Source organism: Semicossyphus pulcher, unplaced genomic scaffold (genome assembly GCF_022749685.1).
Source record: "Semicossyphus pulcher isolate SPU_LCO1_2020_fin unplaced genomic scaffold, fSemPul1.0.p SCAF_6, whole genome shotgun sequence".
Taxonomy (NCBI): Eukaryota; Metazoa; Chordata; class Actinopteri; order Labriformes; family Labridae; genus Semicossyphus; species Semicossyphus pulcher.
This window is the reverse complement of record NW_027211737.1, coordinates 7,365,198-7,379,534: the sequence shown is the minus strand read 5'-3', so window position 1 is coordinate 7,379,534 and position 14,337 is coordinate 7,365,198. Positions and strand designations below refer to the sequence as shown.

The 14,337-nt window shown below is 42.0% G+C and overlaps 1 protein-coding gene across 1 annotated transcript in view; it reads left to right on the top strand.

Annotated features, from left to right (window-relative positions):
* Positions 1-863: 863 nt before the first annotated feature.
* srrm4 (serine/arginine repetitive matrix 4) overlaps positions 864-14,337 on the top strand; it is a 76,497-nt gene continuing 63,023 nt past the window's right edge. The window contains exon 1 of the mRNA XM_069682397.1: positions 864-1,204. Coding sequence (XP_069538498.1) covers positions 1,002-1,204 — 203 coding nt within the window. The 5' untranslated portion in view covers positions 864-1,001. The remainder of the gene's footprint in view (positions 1,205-14,337) is intronic.

Here is a 14,337-nt window from a genome sequence, read left to right as displayed (position 1 = left end):
AAATCCAGAGATTTTCAGTTTACGGAGGTGTACAAGCAGAGGATCCTTGCATCGGAAAAGCTGCAAACAGAGAATGTTTCGTGTTTTTCCGAGAGATTAGCTGACTAATTATTGTAGTTTTAACACCAGTATTTACTAAAAGAAGAAATTAGGAAAAGAGAGGAAAAAAGGAAAGAAGGATGAAAATGGAAATACAGAAACAACGTCACAAAGGAGGAAGGAAACCGAACAAGATAGAAAAAGAGACATCTTACTGCATGTCAAGATGAGACGTGAACTTAATCAAGGGTATAGTAGAAAGAGACAGAGAGAGGTTGACAGGAGGTGTCCCTCTCCCAACCGGCCAGCCCCCAATTTTGACGTCACGAGCTGAGAGACACAAAACAAGCGGCTCTCAGCTGAGCTCCTCACTCGCTTCTCACCCGCACACTCTCTCACACCTGCCCTCAGACACGCCGCAGCAACACTTGCCCTGAGCCGGTGTGCGAAGGCGTCCAATCATCTCAGCACCAAAACACAGCACTCCAGCACCAAGAAAAGCATTTGGTCTCTCACTCCTCTGGACTGAAACACGCTCCGGCTCTCGTGAGTGATGCCTTATTCTGTGTGAAGGAGCACAAGGGGAGAAAAAGGAGCGCTACGACTCCCAGACCCCGTTCCAAAAAGCAGCAGATGTGACAGAAGAGGAGAGGCGGAGAGAGAGAAACAAAATCTCCCCCACCCCTCCTTCCTTCATCTGGGAGAACAATACCCAGCCTCCAGTTGGAGAGGGTCAGCTTTTGTCCCTCTCCCCACGCTCCCGCTGAAGAGCGCGGGGGCAGACAGACGCGCTGACACATTGACCTGCCGCTGCGAGAGGAGAAGACTGTGCCGAACACTTGCTGCGCTTTACGCCGTTTGATTCAGTACTTGGACAGCTCCTGAGCGACAACCAGCCTGCGTGTGTTCGTGTATTTCCATGAGAGACTCTGTCGGTGTGGTTTGGAGACCGAGAACCACAGATGCAGCCCCCGTGTTCGCTCCAGCTTGGCCCCTGTGGCCCCCCTCCTGCCCTGGGATCGCAGGGCAGCACTGCCGGCCTCCAGCAGCTGGAGGAGAAGCTGCTCTTTGAGAAGTTTTGGAAGGGGACTTTCAAAGCTGTGGCCACCCCGAGACCGGAGAGCGTCATCGTGGCCAGCATCACAGCCCGCAGGAGGGTGCCTGAGTGAGTTTAATACTTTCTTATCACAGTGTTTCCCCTCTTCTTCAAAGGAGTTTTAAATCCAGCTGCTTTCGGGAGAGGTTTCAAAGATTGCTCAGCTTATTTTTTCTTGTTGATTATACAAAACATCATCAAGTGGCTGTGGAGTGATTGCTAAGAAGGAGTGACACTTTTCTACACTTCATGAGGCCAGACCACTAAACATATCTTCTGTGTCACATACAGTAGGTTTCCTGTTGTGTGCACATGTCAAGACATTGAATTTTCAAAGGTCCTAGCATTGATTTTAAGATATTTCTTTAAGAAATGTTATTTTTTCACACAAAAACAAGTTGATTATATCTGCAATCCCAATGAAGTGCTATTGATAATGTACAAATCAAAGGACGTCTAGTTGAAAACGGGTTACATCGGTTGAAAAGTATGTCTAGGTGGCTTTGTTTTCAAGAGCATTTCACTGACTGTATTTAACATGTTTTAAAAACCTGTCATCCCTTGAAAAAGTAAATTTAAAATGTTTTTAATACCACAGTTGTATATAAATCAGTGTAAAAACTTCCACATTTCATCCGCAAGTAGCCCAGTTTTGACCTCGACATATTTTGACCCCCACATCGGGGCTACCAGGGCCCCTGTACGATCTGAAAAATGAAGTCTTTGGTGTTGATTTATTATTATGATCTCTCTTTGCTGTTGTGCGCTGTCGAACACATTCGCCACATAGCCAAACACAGCTGGCCTGAGGAGGGTGACGTTCAGTTAATTGTCCCCTGTTAAGGTCATGTGGCAGCATCGTCATGCCTCTAATGCCAGTCTTGTCCCCTCTTCCTCCTGTGACATGGCGTTATGCCAGAGTCTGCTGAAGGAGCAGCATGTCACATGTTTGTTCCCCTCTCTCTGACCAAAGGTTAGCTGTAGCCTGTGCAGCCTGAGAAAGGAGGAGAGGGACGGATGGAAATCTATCGCCCTCCTTCCTCCTTTTTGTTCCTGTATGCACGATAAACCATCATCAGCTGGATTTGACAACTTTATCCGTTTTGCTATGCATGCTCTGCCTGCTGTGCCTATTTGTCAAACATTACACAACAGCAGCAATGACACTGCTCTGCCTCTGAAGCGGCTTACAGTAAATGTAACACAGCACCTAATAAATGTTCAGACGGCGAGAACATTTACAAAAGCACTGTTACAGAAATACCCATTTGCAGCTGCGTAGTTGCATATCAAATGGTGTAGCTTGCTTGGCTGACCTTTGAATGGTTTTGACACCCACTATCAACTTTCTCTTATGTGAAATTAGCTATGTTAATGAGGATTAGAATGGCCCATTTCATCCTACATCGGCACAGGCAGCGGAAAGACACACTGAACCAGATAATGTGTCTTTAATGGGTTCTATTACAGCGGGACCATAATGCTGCACATGGCCTGGTTATTAAGGATTTTATTAGCTTGTGGAATCTGACAAAAAAACCAAGTATATTGCAAGAATGTGACCAAATATGCCATTTTTTCATTGGGCCCCAGCAAAGCAATCTAACCAAACAACCTCGGCTTCAATTTCCCTGTCAATCATCCGTAGCCTGGCACAGACCATAGATTCAAATCTATTCAGGGGAAATTAGGAAAAAAGCAAATGAACCCATGAAAAGAAACGTGATGGCGGCTGGCAGAAACGAACTGAGCAGCCTTTTTGAAATAGCCCAAGACTCGGGATCAAGGCCCGACTGTCTCTTTAGCTTCAACTTCTGGGGGAAGCAAGCTTCCTCAAGTGTTTTCGCCCCTCCAAGGGCTCCGTCCAGGGTGACAGTGACGATGATGGCAGCGTGGCAGGGGCAGGTGAGAGCGAACGTCCCCAGAGAGCAGACATAATGCTGCTAACTCGCCCGGGTCTGTTTGTGAAAGACGACAGCGGCGTCTCTGGCGTCCACTGTTCTTCTCTCATCCCGCATCTGTGTTTATTTTAAGCGGGGTGAAATGCAGAGGGACTTTTGGGTGATACAGATTGTAAATAATGAGCGAAACACAACAAACAAACACCCGGAGAATATGGATGCAGGAGGATGCGGCTCATGCATGCATCCTCCCTCCCCTCTCTGCTGTTGATTTTGCCCGAGCCAGAGTGTGACTGGGGAATGCTTAGACCATCAGAATGCATGGCCTCGGGCTTGCTCCTTTTGCCTCGTCCTCTCCAAGAGGAAACATCATTATTCACTGTGGATGACTGAGGGCTGATGAACAATTGCAGGGAAAGTGAGGGGGCATTATGTACGACGAGACGAGTGGAGGCTGAGGGGGAGCCATAGGGAGATGTTTCATGTTCAATCAGCAGGGGTCTTTCTTCTGTTTGCAGCCTTCTCTCCTCTCCTCTCTCTTCTCCTCCTTCTCTCTCTTAACTCCTGAAATAAAAATGCTGGAGGGGCCCGAGAGCCACAGAGGAGTAATTAGAGTTTGTTGTTCTCCCTCCGTCCTCCCCTCTCTGTCCTCCCTCACTCACAGAGGAGGGAAGGAGTGCACTGGCTCTTTTCCGTGGGGTGGGGCTCTGTTTGAAACCATTATGACCCTGCAAGCTGTTTTGTCACATGGGGGGGCTCCTCATTAAATATGCAGCCTGGCTAACTTTGGCTCGTGTAGTGTGTGTGTGTGTGTGTGTGTGTGTGTGTGTGTGTGAGTAAGCTGTGTGCATTCATGTGCATCTGTACTGGAACTGTTCTCCAGCAATTGCAAGGGTTTGAAATGAGGGTGTAAGCTTGTGTGTGTGGCTGTCGTGTTAGTGGGGTCTTGTCCAACACTGTGGCAGATGGCAGGCTCAAGAGAATGGAGTGCAAAGGAGGGGGGAAAGTGTGTGTGTGTCTGCGTGTGTTTGTGTGTGTGTGGTAGGGGTTTCGGGCCTCTTACCTCAGCAGATGCTGGTTTAACGAGGATGAGAGGAGAAGGGTTTGGAGGGGCTTGTACACTGACAGCCCCAGTGGGAATATACAACGTGGTGGACAAAATAACAGGAACACTTCAGGATAGAACAGAGTGAAATCTAATCTAAATCTTTGCAATGGTCTCATCAAAACTGGATCATAAGGAAAATAAAACTGAATAATAATTCAAACTTAATGTATGTGGCATTCTTCTAAACAAAAAGAATGCAGAGCAACAAGGGGGAAAACAAAACATAGCGAAGACTTAGTTACGATAAAAAAAAAAAAAAGGCTATCCGGTTAGAGTGCTTTAGAGTTTGCTAGTCGGAGATACCTGAGACTGGTCGGTCCATGCCATTGTGGAACTTCCTGTTAGCTCGAGGAAAAACGAGTAGTTGGAACAACAACGAGATCCCTGCCGGAGGATCTCAGGCTCATACGCATATTAACAATGACCGCTGCAAGTTTTTATGAAGATCTTAAAGACAATTCTTAAAACTCACTAGGAGCTCGAGCAAAAATGCAAGAACGGGAGTGATTACATCTGATTTCCTAGAGTTTTTTAAAAGTCTAGTGATTTGGATGAGCTTGAGGCAGGCAGTTGACTTATGGCAGAGGTCGGTGAAGAGAATTACAGTAGTTCAAGTGGGAGGAAATAAAGGCATGGATTACTTTCTTAAGATCTGCAGCTCTTAAAAGTGAGTTAATTTTAAATATTTTTCTCAGCTGAAGGAAATTTGTAGCACAGCGGATACTTGGTTGTTAAATGAAAAATATGTCAGATATGATCCCTATATTACTAGCAGGCTTATTTTATAATAGGTAATAAGCAACCACATTTTGTAGAGGAGCTGACAGAGATGGCTGGAATGGTTTGATTCAGTTCTGCGCCATCCAGCTCTTGAGGTAAAGAGACAGGAGTCAGGCTTTATTCGCAGTCTCATCAGGTTTTAGGTAGAACATACAGCTTAGTGTCATCAGTGTACACTACAAAATTAATACTAGGGGTGGGACAAAATATTGATATGGCAATATATCATCGTTCTGACTCTTGCAATACAATTATCAATAGGCTGGTGCAAAGTATCAATATTTTAAATTACAAATATGTATATGTCACTCTAAACTGATTTCCCTGCGATTTTGAGTCACTGCGTCACTACTCCATGACTCCTCGCGGTGGCGATTACGACATGAATGAGGCTAACGTGAAGGGAAATTTATTGGCTGAAGAAGAAGTTGACAGCAGAAAAAAAAGAAGAAGACAGCAGGATAATGTCAGACAGCAGTGAAAAGAAGTTAAAAGATGCGGCAGCCACTTTCACATCCAAAGTCCTGATTTGTTTTTACAGTTGTTCTAAAGTTCTGTCGTTTTAATTCACAGACTGAAAACACGTAGATTGTTTCATCTCAGTTTGTAAGAAATTCTGTAAAACACCAAATTGCAGTGAATAAATAATCCTGCACTTGACCTTTTTAGGAGCATTTTGTATTCTTCAGTTAATCAGATGTCGTGATGTATCGTTATATGATTGTCTTGCAATATATCAATTATCATAGAATCTCTGTATCGTGATACTATCATTATCGTGGGCCACGTATCACGTACGGTATCGTATTGTGAGTTTCCGTGTGATTCCCACCCCTAATTAATACAGTGTTGATGAAATTTGTGGCCCAGTAGCAGCATGTAAATGGAAATTAAAAGAGGACCTAACATTGACCCTTGAGGTACACCACAAGTACAGCGAACAATCATGGATGGGGTTGCCCCAATTTGAACAGTGATACTTCTTTGCCAAGGGTCGGAGATTGATAAGAATTTGTTCATTAAGACGAAGCTGTTTTAATACAAATAAGAGAGATACTCCTATGACAAAGGTCAGAAGGAAACTAATTAAGATTTTGTTTCGACTGGAAATCATTTGATACCAATAAGGCAATGGTGGACTTTTTCAGCAGAAGCTGGGCAACTGTAATCGTAATACTAGCAAGTAAAGTGCCAGTGGAGAGATAAAATTAATAATGGAAAGAATATTCGATTTAATGATGTGTGAAACCAGAAAATTAAGTGGTTAAGACATCTAGAGAGCAGGAGGAGGTTTTGACACACCGATCAGATCAAAATGAGTGAATAAAGGAACTGGCTCAGGAGAGATGTAGATGAAGGGGGAGGGATTTGTAGTCAGATGTCTTTGGTTTTTTAGCTATAATGATTTTGGACCTCTATTTTGTTGTTGTTACTTTAGGGAAGTGGGTAAGATAATTGAGTTAATGATGTGAATTGAAATAGTTGTAGTAGATTGAAAGATTTTTATAGACTCCTGAAGCGGAATGAAGAACCATAAAGTTCTTTTTACAATTTATTTCTTTCATTTATAAAGAAATCTCCGAGTTAATGATGAATAAAAATCTAATCTGGTAACACAGCAACAACGACGTCTGACACAGCAAGGTACATTTGAGTTAAAATATCAGACAGGTTGTAAACATGCAAGATTATCTTTGCTTTGAGGTGAAACTAAAAGAGAGTGTACCCGAAATGACAGGTATAGAGTAGGAGGAGCTATTTTGGCTGCACCTGCTTTTGGAATTAAAAGGCAATGTTGCATGATTGACAGTTGGAGCTCTTCTATGGCTTAGATTCACATAAAACTCTGCTGGATGGAACATTAGCACTAAATACGGATGACTTTAGAAAACATCTGGGTCTTTGATGAAAAGTCGCACCTTTTTAAGAACAAAGGCTTGTATATTTATATTCCCATGGTGCATTTCTAACATCCAAACACCAAGCTCGGAAATCTGTTGTGAAAACTGACAGTACGATCTCTAGCTTAAATGATTGACTTTGGGATACTGGATTAGTTTATAATGAATTTAGCAACTATCCCCTCATGGTTTTATTTTCAACTACAACAACAAAGTTTTGGTAATTTTTATGAATAATCATTTAGTCCATAATATATATAAAAAATGACTCTGCTCATTCCAGAATTCCACAGCACAAAGCAACTCTTCAAATTATTTTAGTCCTAAACCAGAAGACTTTACTATCAGAAATGCAGCAAATTCTTAACTAGCTAGCTAATGTTTGACATTTATGCTTGCATGATAGCTGAAACATTTAATGGATTATCAAAGTAGCTTGAAACATATTTTGTCTTGATCAACTTATTGATAAATCTATGAATGGACTAATCATTGAAGCGATAGTATTGTAGTAACTTTGCATTTCAATTTGGGGTGGGAATCACAAGGTAACTTACAATACGATATGCGATATGTGGCCAACGATAACGATAATATCATGATACAGCGATTCTGCGATACTCGATTTTTAGTGCCTATAAAAAGTATTGACCCCCTTGCTTTTATAAATTGAATCATGGTCAATATAATTTGGATTTTTTGACTTTATTAAAAAAACGTTTAATGTCAAAGTGAAAACAGATACAAAGGAATGTCAATTAATTAAAAATATATAATGTAAAATAAGTGATTGCATAAGTATTCACCCACTTTAAAGTGACTGACCTAATTGAACAGAGGTCCAGCCAATTGGTGCTTGTAGTTAATCAGTATTACTGGCTATAATTACACCATGAAGACAACACCGTGATGCGCCACCGCGAGGAGTAATGAAGTAGTGACACGGTGAGTCAAAATTGCAGGGAAATCTGTTTAGAGTGCCGTATATTTGTATAATAAAATATCAACTGAAGCAGGCAGGCTCCAGAAGTAAAATATCTCGGCCTTGTTTTAGATTCCCGACTAAAATTTGATAATATATCAGGCTTATCAGAGACTGTCTACCATTCCATGCCGCTAATAGTTTTATGCACTCTATGATTTTCTCACATCTAAGTTATTGTGTAACCTCCTGGTCACATGCAGCATCTTCAACAATCAAGCCTCTGATGATGATATATAATAAAGCCATGAGGATTTTAGACAGGAGGCCGATAAGATCACATGTCTTACACTGTGATGTTCTAAAAAAGTTTAATATGTTCATATCATTTTATTAAATTTGATAATCTCAAATGAGTCCATAAATGCTTACATCATCAGGCTCCTCAGGTGCTCAGTGACCTCGTGGTCCCACTGAGACTATCAGGCTCTGTAACACCTGGAGCATCTAATGGAGATGGTAAGGTGCCCTCTGGAGCGGTAGAGTCGGTCATCTTTCAATCGGAAGGTCGGAGGTTCGATCCCCAGTTCTCTCAGGCTACATGTTGAAGTGTCCTTGGGCAAGACACTGAACCCCAAATTGCGCCCACTGGCATAGCCAACGTGTATGAATGTGATAACTGACAGTTGGGCACTTTATGTAGCAGCCTCTGCCATCAGTGTGTGAATGGGTGAATGTGACACATAGTGTAAAAGCAGCGTTGAGTGGTCACAAAGACTAGAAAAGCGCTAGATAAGAACAGTCCATATACCATATACATACATACCCTCTGGTAAGTTATCACTCGGACAAAGCGCTTTTCGTGTTCAGGGGATCAATATGTGGAATGCCTTACCTGCAGAGCTCAAACTGGACCCTGACTTGGAGCTTTTTAAACTCAATCTGAAACAGTTTTTGAAGAGGGCTCTGTCATGTAGTCCTGTTTGATTTGGTGCTTCCTGTTTTACATTAAGTTTTATGGTAGGATATTTTGTATCCTGTATTGTTATATTTGTTTTATGGTTGAGTCTGTTTTGTTCTGTCTCTTGTCTAAAGGCCCATCTAGGGACGGCATTGCAAATTAGCCAAGGCTATACATGCTGTAGTGTGTGGCATCAGTTTATGTGCTTCATACTTGTCCCTATATAAATACACATTAAATAAATACATATTTGGGTACTAGCCTATCGGTAATTTTATTGCACGAGTCAAGATGCTGTATCGATATTTTGTCCCACCTAATTACTATAGTCCCTAATTTCAAGGGGTAGCTGTGCATACTCAACTTAGACATGGTCAGTCATAGCTCAACTTGGAAGCTGATGGATGGACTATAAATATGGTTTTCTCTTCACAATAAGTTTGGGTAATTTGTTGGTTTGTTTACCACCTGTATGATTGTCAGCCGCCTGCGTTCCTTGCATCATCAGAGTCAAATCCAGCCAATTGTTGCTGAGCTGTTATAAACAGGAATTATCCTTTAAGAAGGTGTTAGTGTTTTTGTGTACACCCCCTGTGTGGTGGAAACCATTTGTCTCTGGTGTGAATTTCTACCGCCACGCTTTAAATCATCCACAAATACACACAAATGCAGGCTTAAAATGTTGTGAGCGTGGGAATTAATGAATACAGGATATACAGACTCAAAAACATCAAGGAGCAGCAGTCAGAGCTCTCTCTGGGACCAAGCATCACTCTCTCCTTCACTCCGCCAGAATGACAAACATGATTTAGTGACGGACGAGGGCTTTGTCTGCCGTTATATATATCTCTGTCTGTGCTTCTGCTCTCTTCATCGCAGAGTATCTTTCCTCCACTCGCCTCCCTCTCCTCACATCAGTATCTCTCCCCGTCCTCCTCTCAGTATCTTTTCAGTGTGCGTTAACTCGCCCTCGCTGTGTCTGTGTCGTATTACTCAGAGCGCATAGGATGCGGCCGCTGAGGCGTACTGACAGGAGAGAAGGAGACGATGCCGACTCCCCAGGCAGGAATCAGACTTATCACAGAAACGGATTCACATTTGATATTGATTCCCGCACAGCCAATCCATTCGAATCAAACCAGTGTCAGCGAGTCCGCACTTGATGCACCGTTCCAGTGTGTTTTACAGAAGGATGCGTTTTTATTATGGAAATCTGAGCCATAACAGAGATGCTAATTTGTGGAGTGGGTTTATATTTGGCATTGATTTCTGCAGCGCTAATCCATTTTAATCTAACTGATGTCTCATGAGTAAAACTAGTCTCCAATATAGAAGCATTGGGAAGTTTCTTTTCTTGGTTTGTGTTGGCTTTCTAGCTGCTACATTCAGTAAAACTTTGGAATTGTTCACCAATGGATGCCTGTCAATAGACAATTTCATAATCCAACTGTGAGAGAATAAAAGTGTCTCAACAGATTTTTAACAATATTTCATAGATGCTGAAAACCAGACTGGACGCCCCTGCCGATAGCAAGTCAAATAAAGGTTGAGATCTGAAGATGCACCGACATCTCTGACAGACGCTGTAATATTGTTGGAAAAAGAAAAATGTGATGCAGAAGACAGAAGACGGCTTATTTGTTGTTTGGGTGAAGACCTCTCAGGAAAACACGAGCTTTGCTGTATGAAAACGAGAGAGAGATGTTTGTAGCCTGAGGCGAGTAGTTTTAGTTTGTCCAATGGGGTTTCAAAGATTTTCAGTATTTCTGAGATGTGTAGAACATCCCTTATTACCCAAACAGCACTAAACCGCTCAGCCAAACTCGAACAAGACATGTAAACCTTTATGTGAAAAAAGCAAATGAAATCATTTTAATAGCAGAAACCAAAATGTCAAACATTTACTTCTGATAGCTGTGTATTGATGCAGTGAGAAGACTAATTTAACAAATTTCGATTCAATTCAGTTTTCATTAATTCAATATAAGTATGTTTTGGAGCATTGCATTAATGCTTTATGTCTATTTGGGTCTGCTGCATCTAAAACCAATGGGAAAATAATGGTGGGTGATCGTATTTCTGGGGCTGCACGGTGGTGCAGTGGTTAGTGCTGTCGCCTCACAGCTACAAGGTTCCTGGTTCGGACGCAGGGGGCCTTTGCATGTTTGCATGTTCTCCCTGTGCATGTGTGGGCTCTCTCTGGACACTCCGACTTCCTCCCACAGTCCAAAGACTGCTCGTTAGGTTCATTGGTTACTCTAAAATTGAGTGTGTGCGTGAAACGTTGTCTGTCTCTGTGATTGACTGACAATCAGCCCAGGGTGTTACCCCGCCTCTCGCCCAATGACACCTGGGATAGGCTCCAGCCCACCCCCGCGACCCTGAACAGGATAAGCGGTATAGATAATGGATGGATTGTATTTCTACTGAAACTGTGAGAAACAGCAGCCAAACATGACATTTATGGAATTATATTAAGAGCTAAATACTGTAACATTATAATATTACAGAGGTGTGTTCAAATCAAGTCATTGAGTCAGTATTATCCACTGTAGAGCACAAAAGTTGTTATCAAATAATAACATTAGCCAAGCTTAAGCTACTTGATCATACCAGACAAAAGTTTGCCTGAGGCAACAAACCGACTGCGTGTGTTATATTGAGCTGTTGTGTTTAATTACTTGAGAATTTAACTTTCCATTCTAAACAAGACAAACGTGTCATTTTCTTCCTTTAAAACTTGAATGTATCAGCAGTCATGTGTTTCTCACCAAGGCTTAATGAGTGAAGGAAAATCAATCTTTTTCTGTTCTATTTGACACGTGAGACAGACGTCATACAATACTACTGCTGATTTTTAAGTGGAAATTAACTGATGCTGTCATTTAGTCTACGGTGGATGCAACCTGCAGAGGACAGCCAGCCCCACTGCTTCTACTGTTCCAATTAAAACCACTGCAGCCATCCATATTTCACTGAACCTGCAGGGAACTATTGTAGGAAGACTAATCCCTTCCAAGTGCTGCTGCAGCGTAGACTACACAGTTAAAAATGTAAAGTTCTCTTTCTTCTGTCTCAATCTGTTACAAATGTGTATAATTAAGTGGAAGATTCAGTGAAAGGGTTTGTTCACTTCATTCGAATGCCCAACTGACGGGCAGAACAGCGACACATAAAAGGTAAAAGAAAGACGTTCTCGAGCCCATACTAGAATATAAGCTGGGTTGAAGGTGTTATTGATAAATGCCAATGACTCAACTTTTACTTCAGGGGGATTTTTCTGGCTTTTAAAGCCGACTTTGACATTTAAACACTTTATGTTTCCAAAGTGCAACCTAGCACTTACATCCTGTGGGACATTCAAGGATTCATGAAGGTTTGTCATTCCAGAGCGTGTTAAGAAACAAATTAAGATACTCAGATCCCGGTTTGAAAGAAAGCAGTACAATAGTAATACTCTGAGTAGAAATTAGATCTGCTTTTAATGATTTTTGTTTAAATAAAAGTCACTATCTGTCGCCATATTGGGTAACACAATGGTGACTATGCCTATGGCCCAGTGATCAAAGCTCTTGCATTTACAGTATTATGAGTGGTGGCATCGATATTTCCAGCAAATTTCACAAGCAACACAGTGAGTGATATTGTCAATCCCCTGGATTGATCACTAGAGGGGATAAGAGGACTTAACGCACGAGAATCGTTCTTCATTCCTCTAATGTGTGAAGCACAGGAGTAAACGGTCACTATAGCTGATGTCCAACACACACCTGCAATGACCTCTTATCGCCAGAGGTGCCACCTAAGAGACAAAAACACAGATCATCAGATTGTTACTTTATCAGAAGTTACTTATTAAGTGCAGCATATCATTTCCCAGAAACAATAGGAGTGTCATTAGTGTAGATGTTAAATATAGCATGATGTAACAATGACTGCACACGCAAGCAGCAGGTCTCTGTGAATGCAGAGCTCAAAAGAGTCTTTGATATCCAGCCAATCTCTTCACAATTCCTGGAAAGCTGTGAGGTTGGTGCTTGTTTGGTGCTTGTCTGTGTACACACATACACAGTCTGTATATTGTTGTTATCACTGTATTCAGGTGTTGGGTGCGATACAAACCCTAAAGGCATCAACATGAGGAGCGTGCCTAAATAGAATCAACACATGAACACATACAAATCTGTTGCGATCATTTTTGTGTCATGTTGCTTTTTGTGTTACTGTCCATGACAGGCAGGCAACATGAAGACAATATAAAGAGTCGTCTGTATCCTACAAAAAAACATAAATAGCGATGACATCAACTGAGAGAATAGCAAACATCGGCTGCGGTGAAAGAGCGACACAGACAGCTCTGATAAATGTGAGTCTTTAGAAGCAGTTTGAATCCATCATAAAGACATGGGCAACCTTTAGTTTGTTCAGCAAGACATGTTGAAGAATTCAGTGTTGGCGCTGAAAGCAAAACAACTGACTCAAAGCAAATTGAGACACTTTGTCACAACAGGACAACTGATATTAATTTAGTAAAGATTTGGAGTCGTGTCAAAACCTGCAAGTTTGTTCGACTGTAGCTGTATCCTGACCTTAGCCTGACCTTAACTTTAACCCTCACAACCATGTAATCTAAAACCATAATACAAACTCTGAGGGAGTGATGACGTCATTTTGTCTCTTCTTCTGAGGATAAACATATTCTATAATCCTATACAGGAACAAAATTGCAGCAGGCGTGCACAAACTGCTTTCACATGCAGGTACGTATGCACATGACAGCAGATGCACAGACATACTGTATATGGGCGTGCACATCCAGTACATATGGGCACTGACACACATTGCGCCAGAGGGGGTTCAACATGATAAATCCTGGAGAGCTGAGCAGCAGCAGCAGCATTTCTGAAGATGAAAGCAAAGAGCTGGGAGTTAACCCTTTCCTTCAAACATCAGCTCAAAGCTGCTGTGAAATTCCCCCTCACAGATCCCAGCCCACTGTGAGGGGGAACGTCCTTCCTCCTGCAGTCCTGGCCGGCAAATTCTCATGTGCAACGTTTGTGTGCAGTCCAGAAATATCTTCATTGTTTGGGTTAAAAAAAAAGGTTCACCTACAAATCTGAAAGTCAAGGATGAAGAGTCCCAGACAGACGAGTGGAGGGCTGATGTCTGGCCTTTTTATTGCCATAATGCCCGACATCAACTGGTGCCATTCACTTGATGATGTTTTAGTCGAATTGCATTAACACTTCCTGTAGTATCCCTGTTTTTTTGTAACTTTTTCCCCCCTTATCATTGTTTACATCCCGTTTCCTGGTTATTTAAGATTATGTATGACACATCATCCAGGTATCTGATCACCTGTACAGACACATTTATGTGTCTTCTACATCTCAAACATGCCTTTGCTTATCACTGAGCGGCCTCTTTTTATAATTTTGCTTAGGGAACTTCTTTAGTTTTTTTGTTCAATATTTACTTACCTCTCCTGTGGCTCAGTGGTAGAGTGGATCTTCTCTCAGTCGGAAGACTGATGGTTCGATCCTTGACTGCTACAGTCCACTCATCCAAGTGTCCTTGGGCAAGACATGGACCCCAGTGAATCCATAGATCCTGATTGGAGCATAGTAGA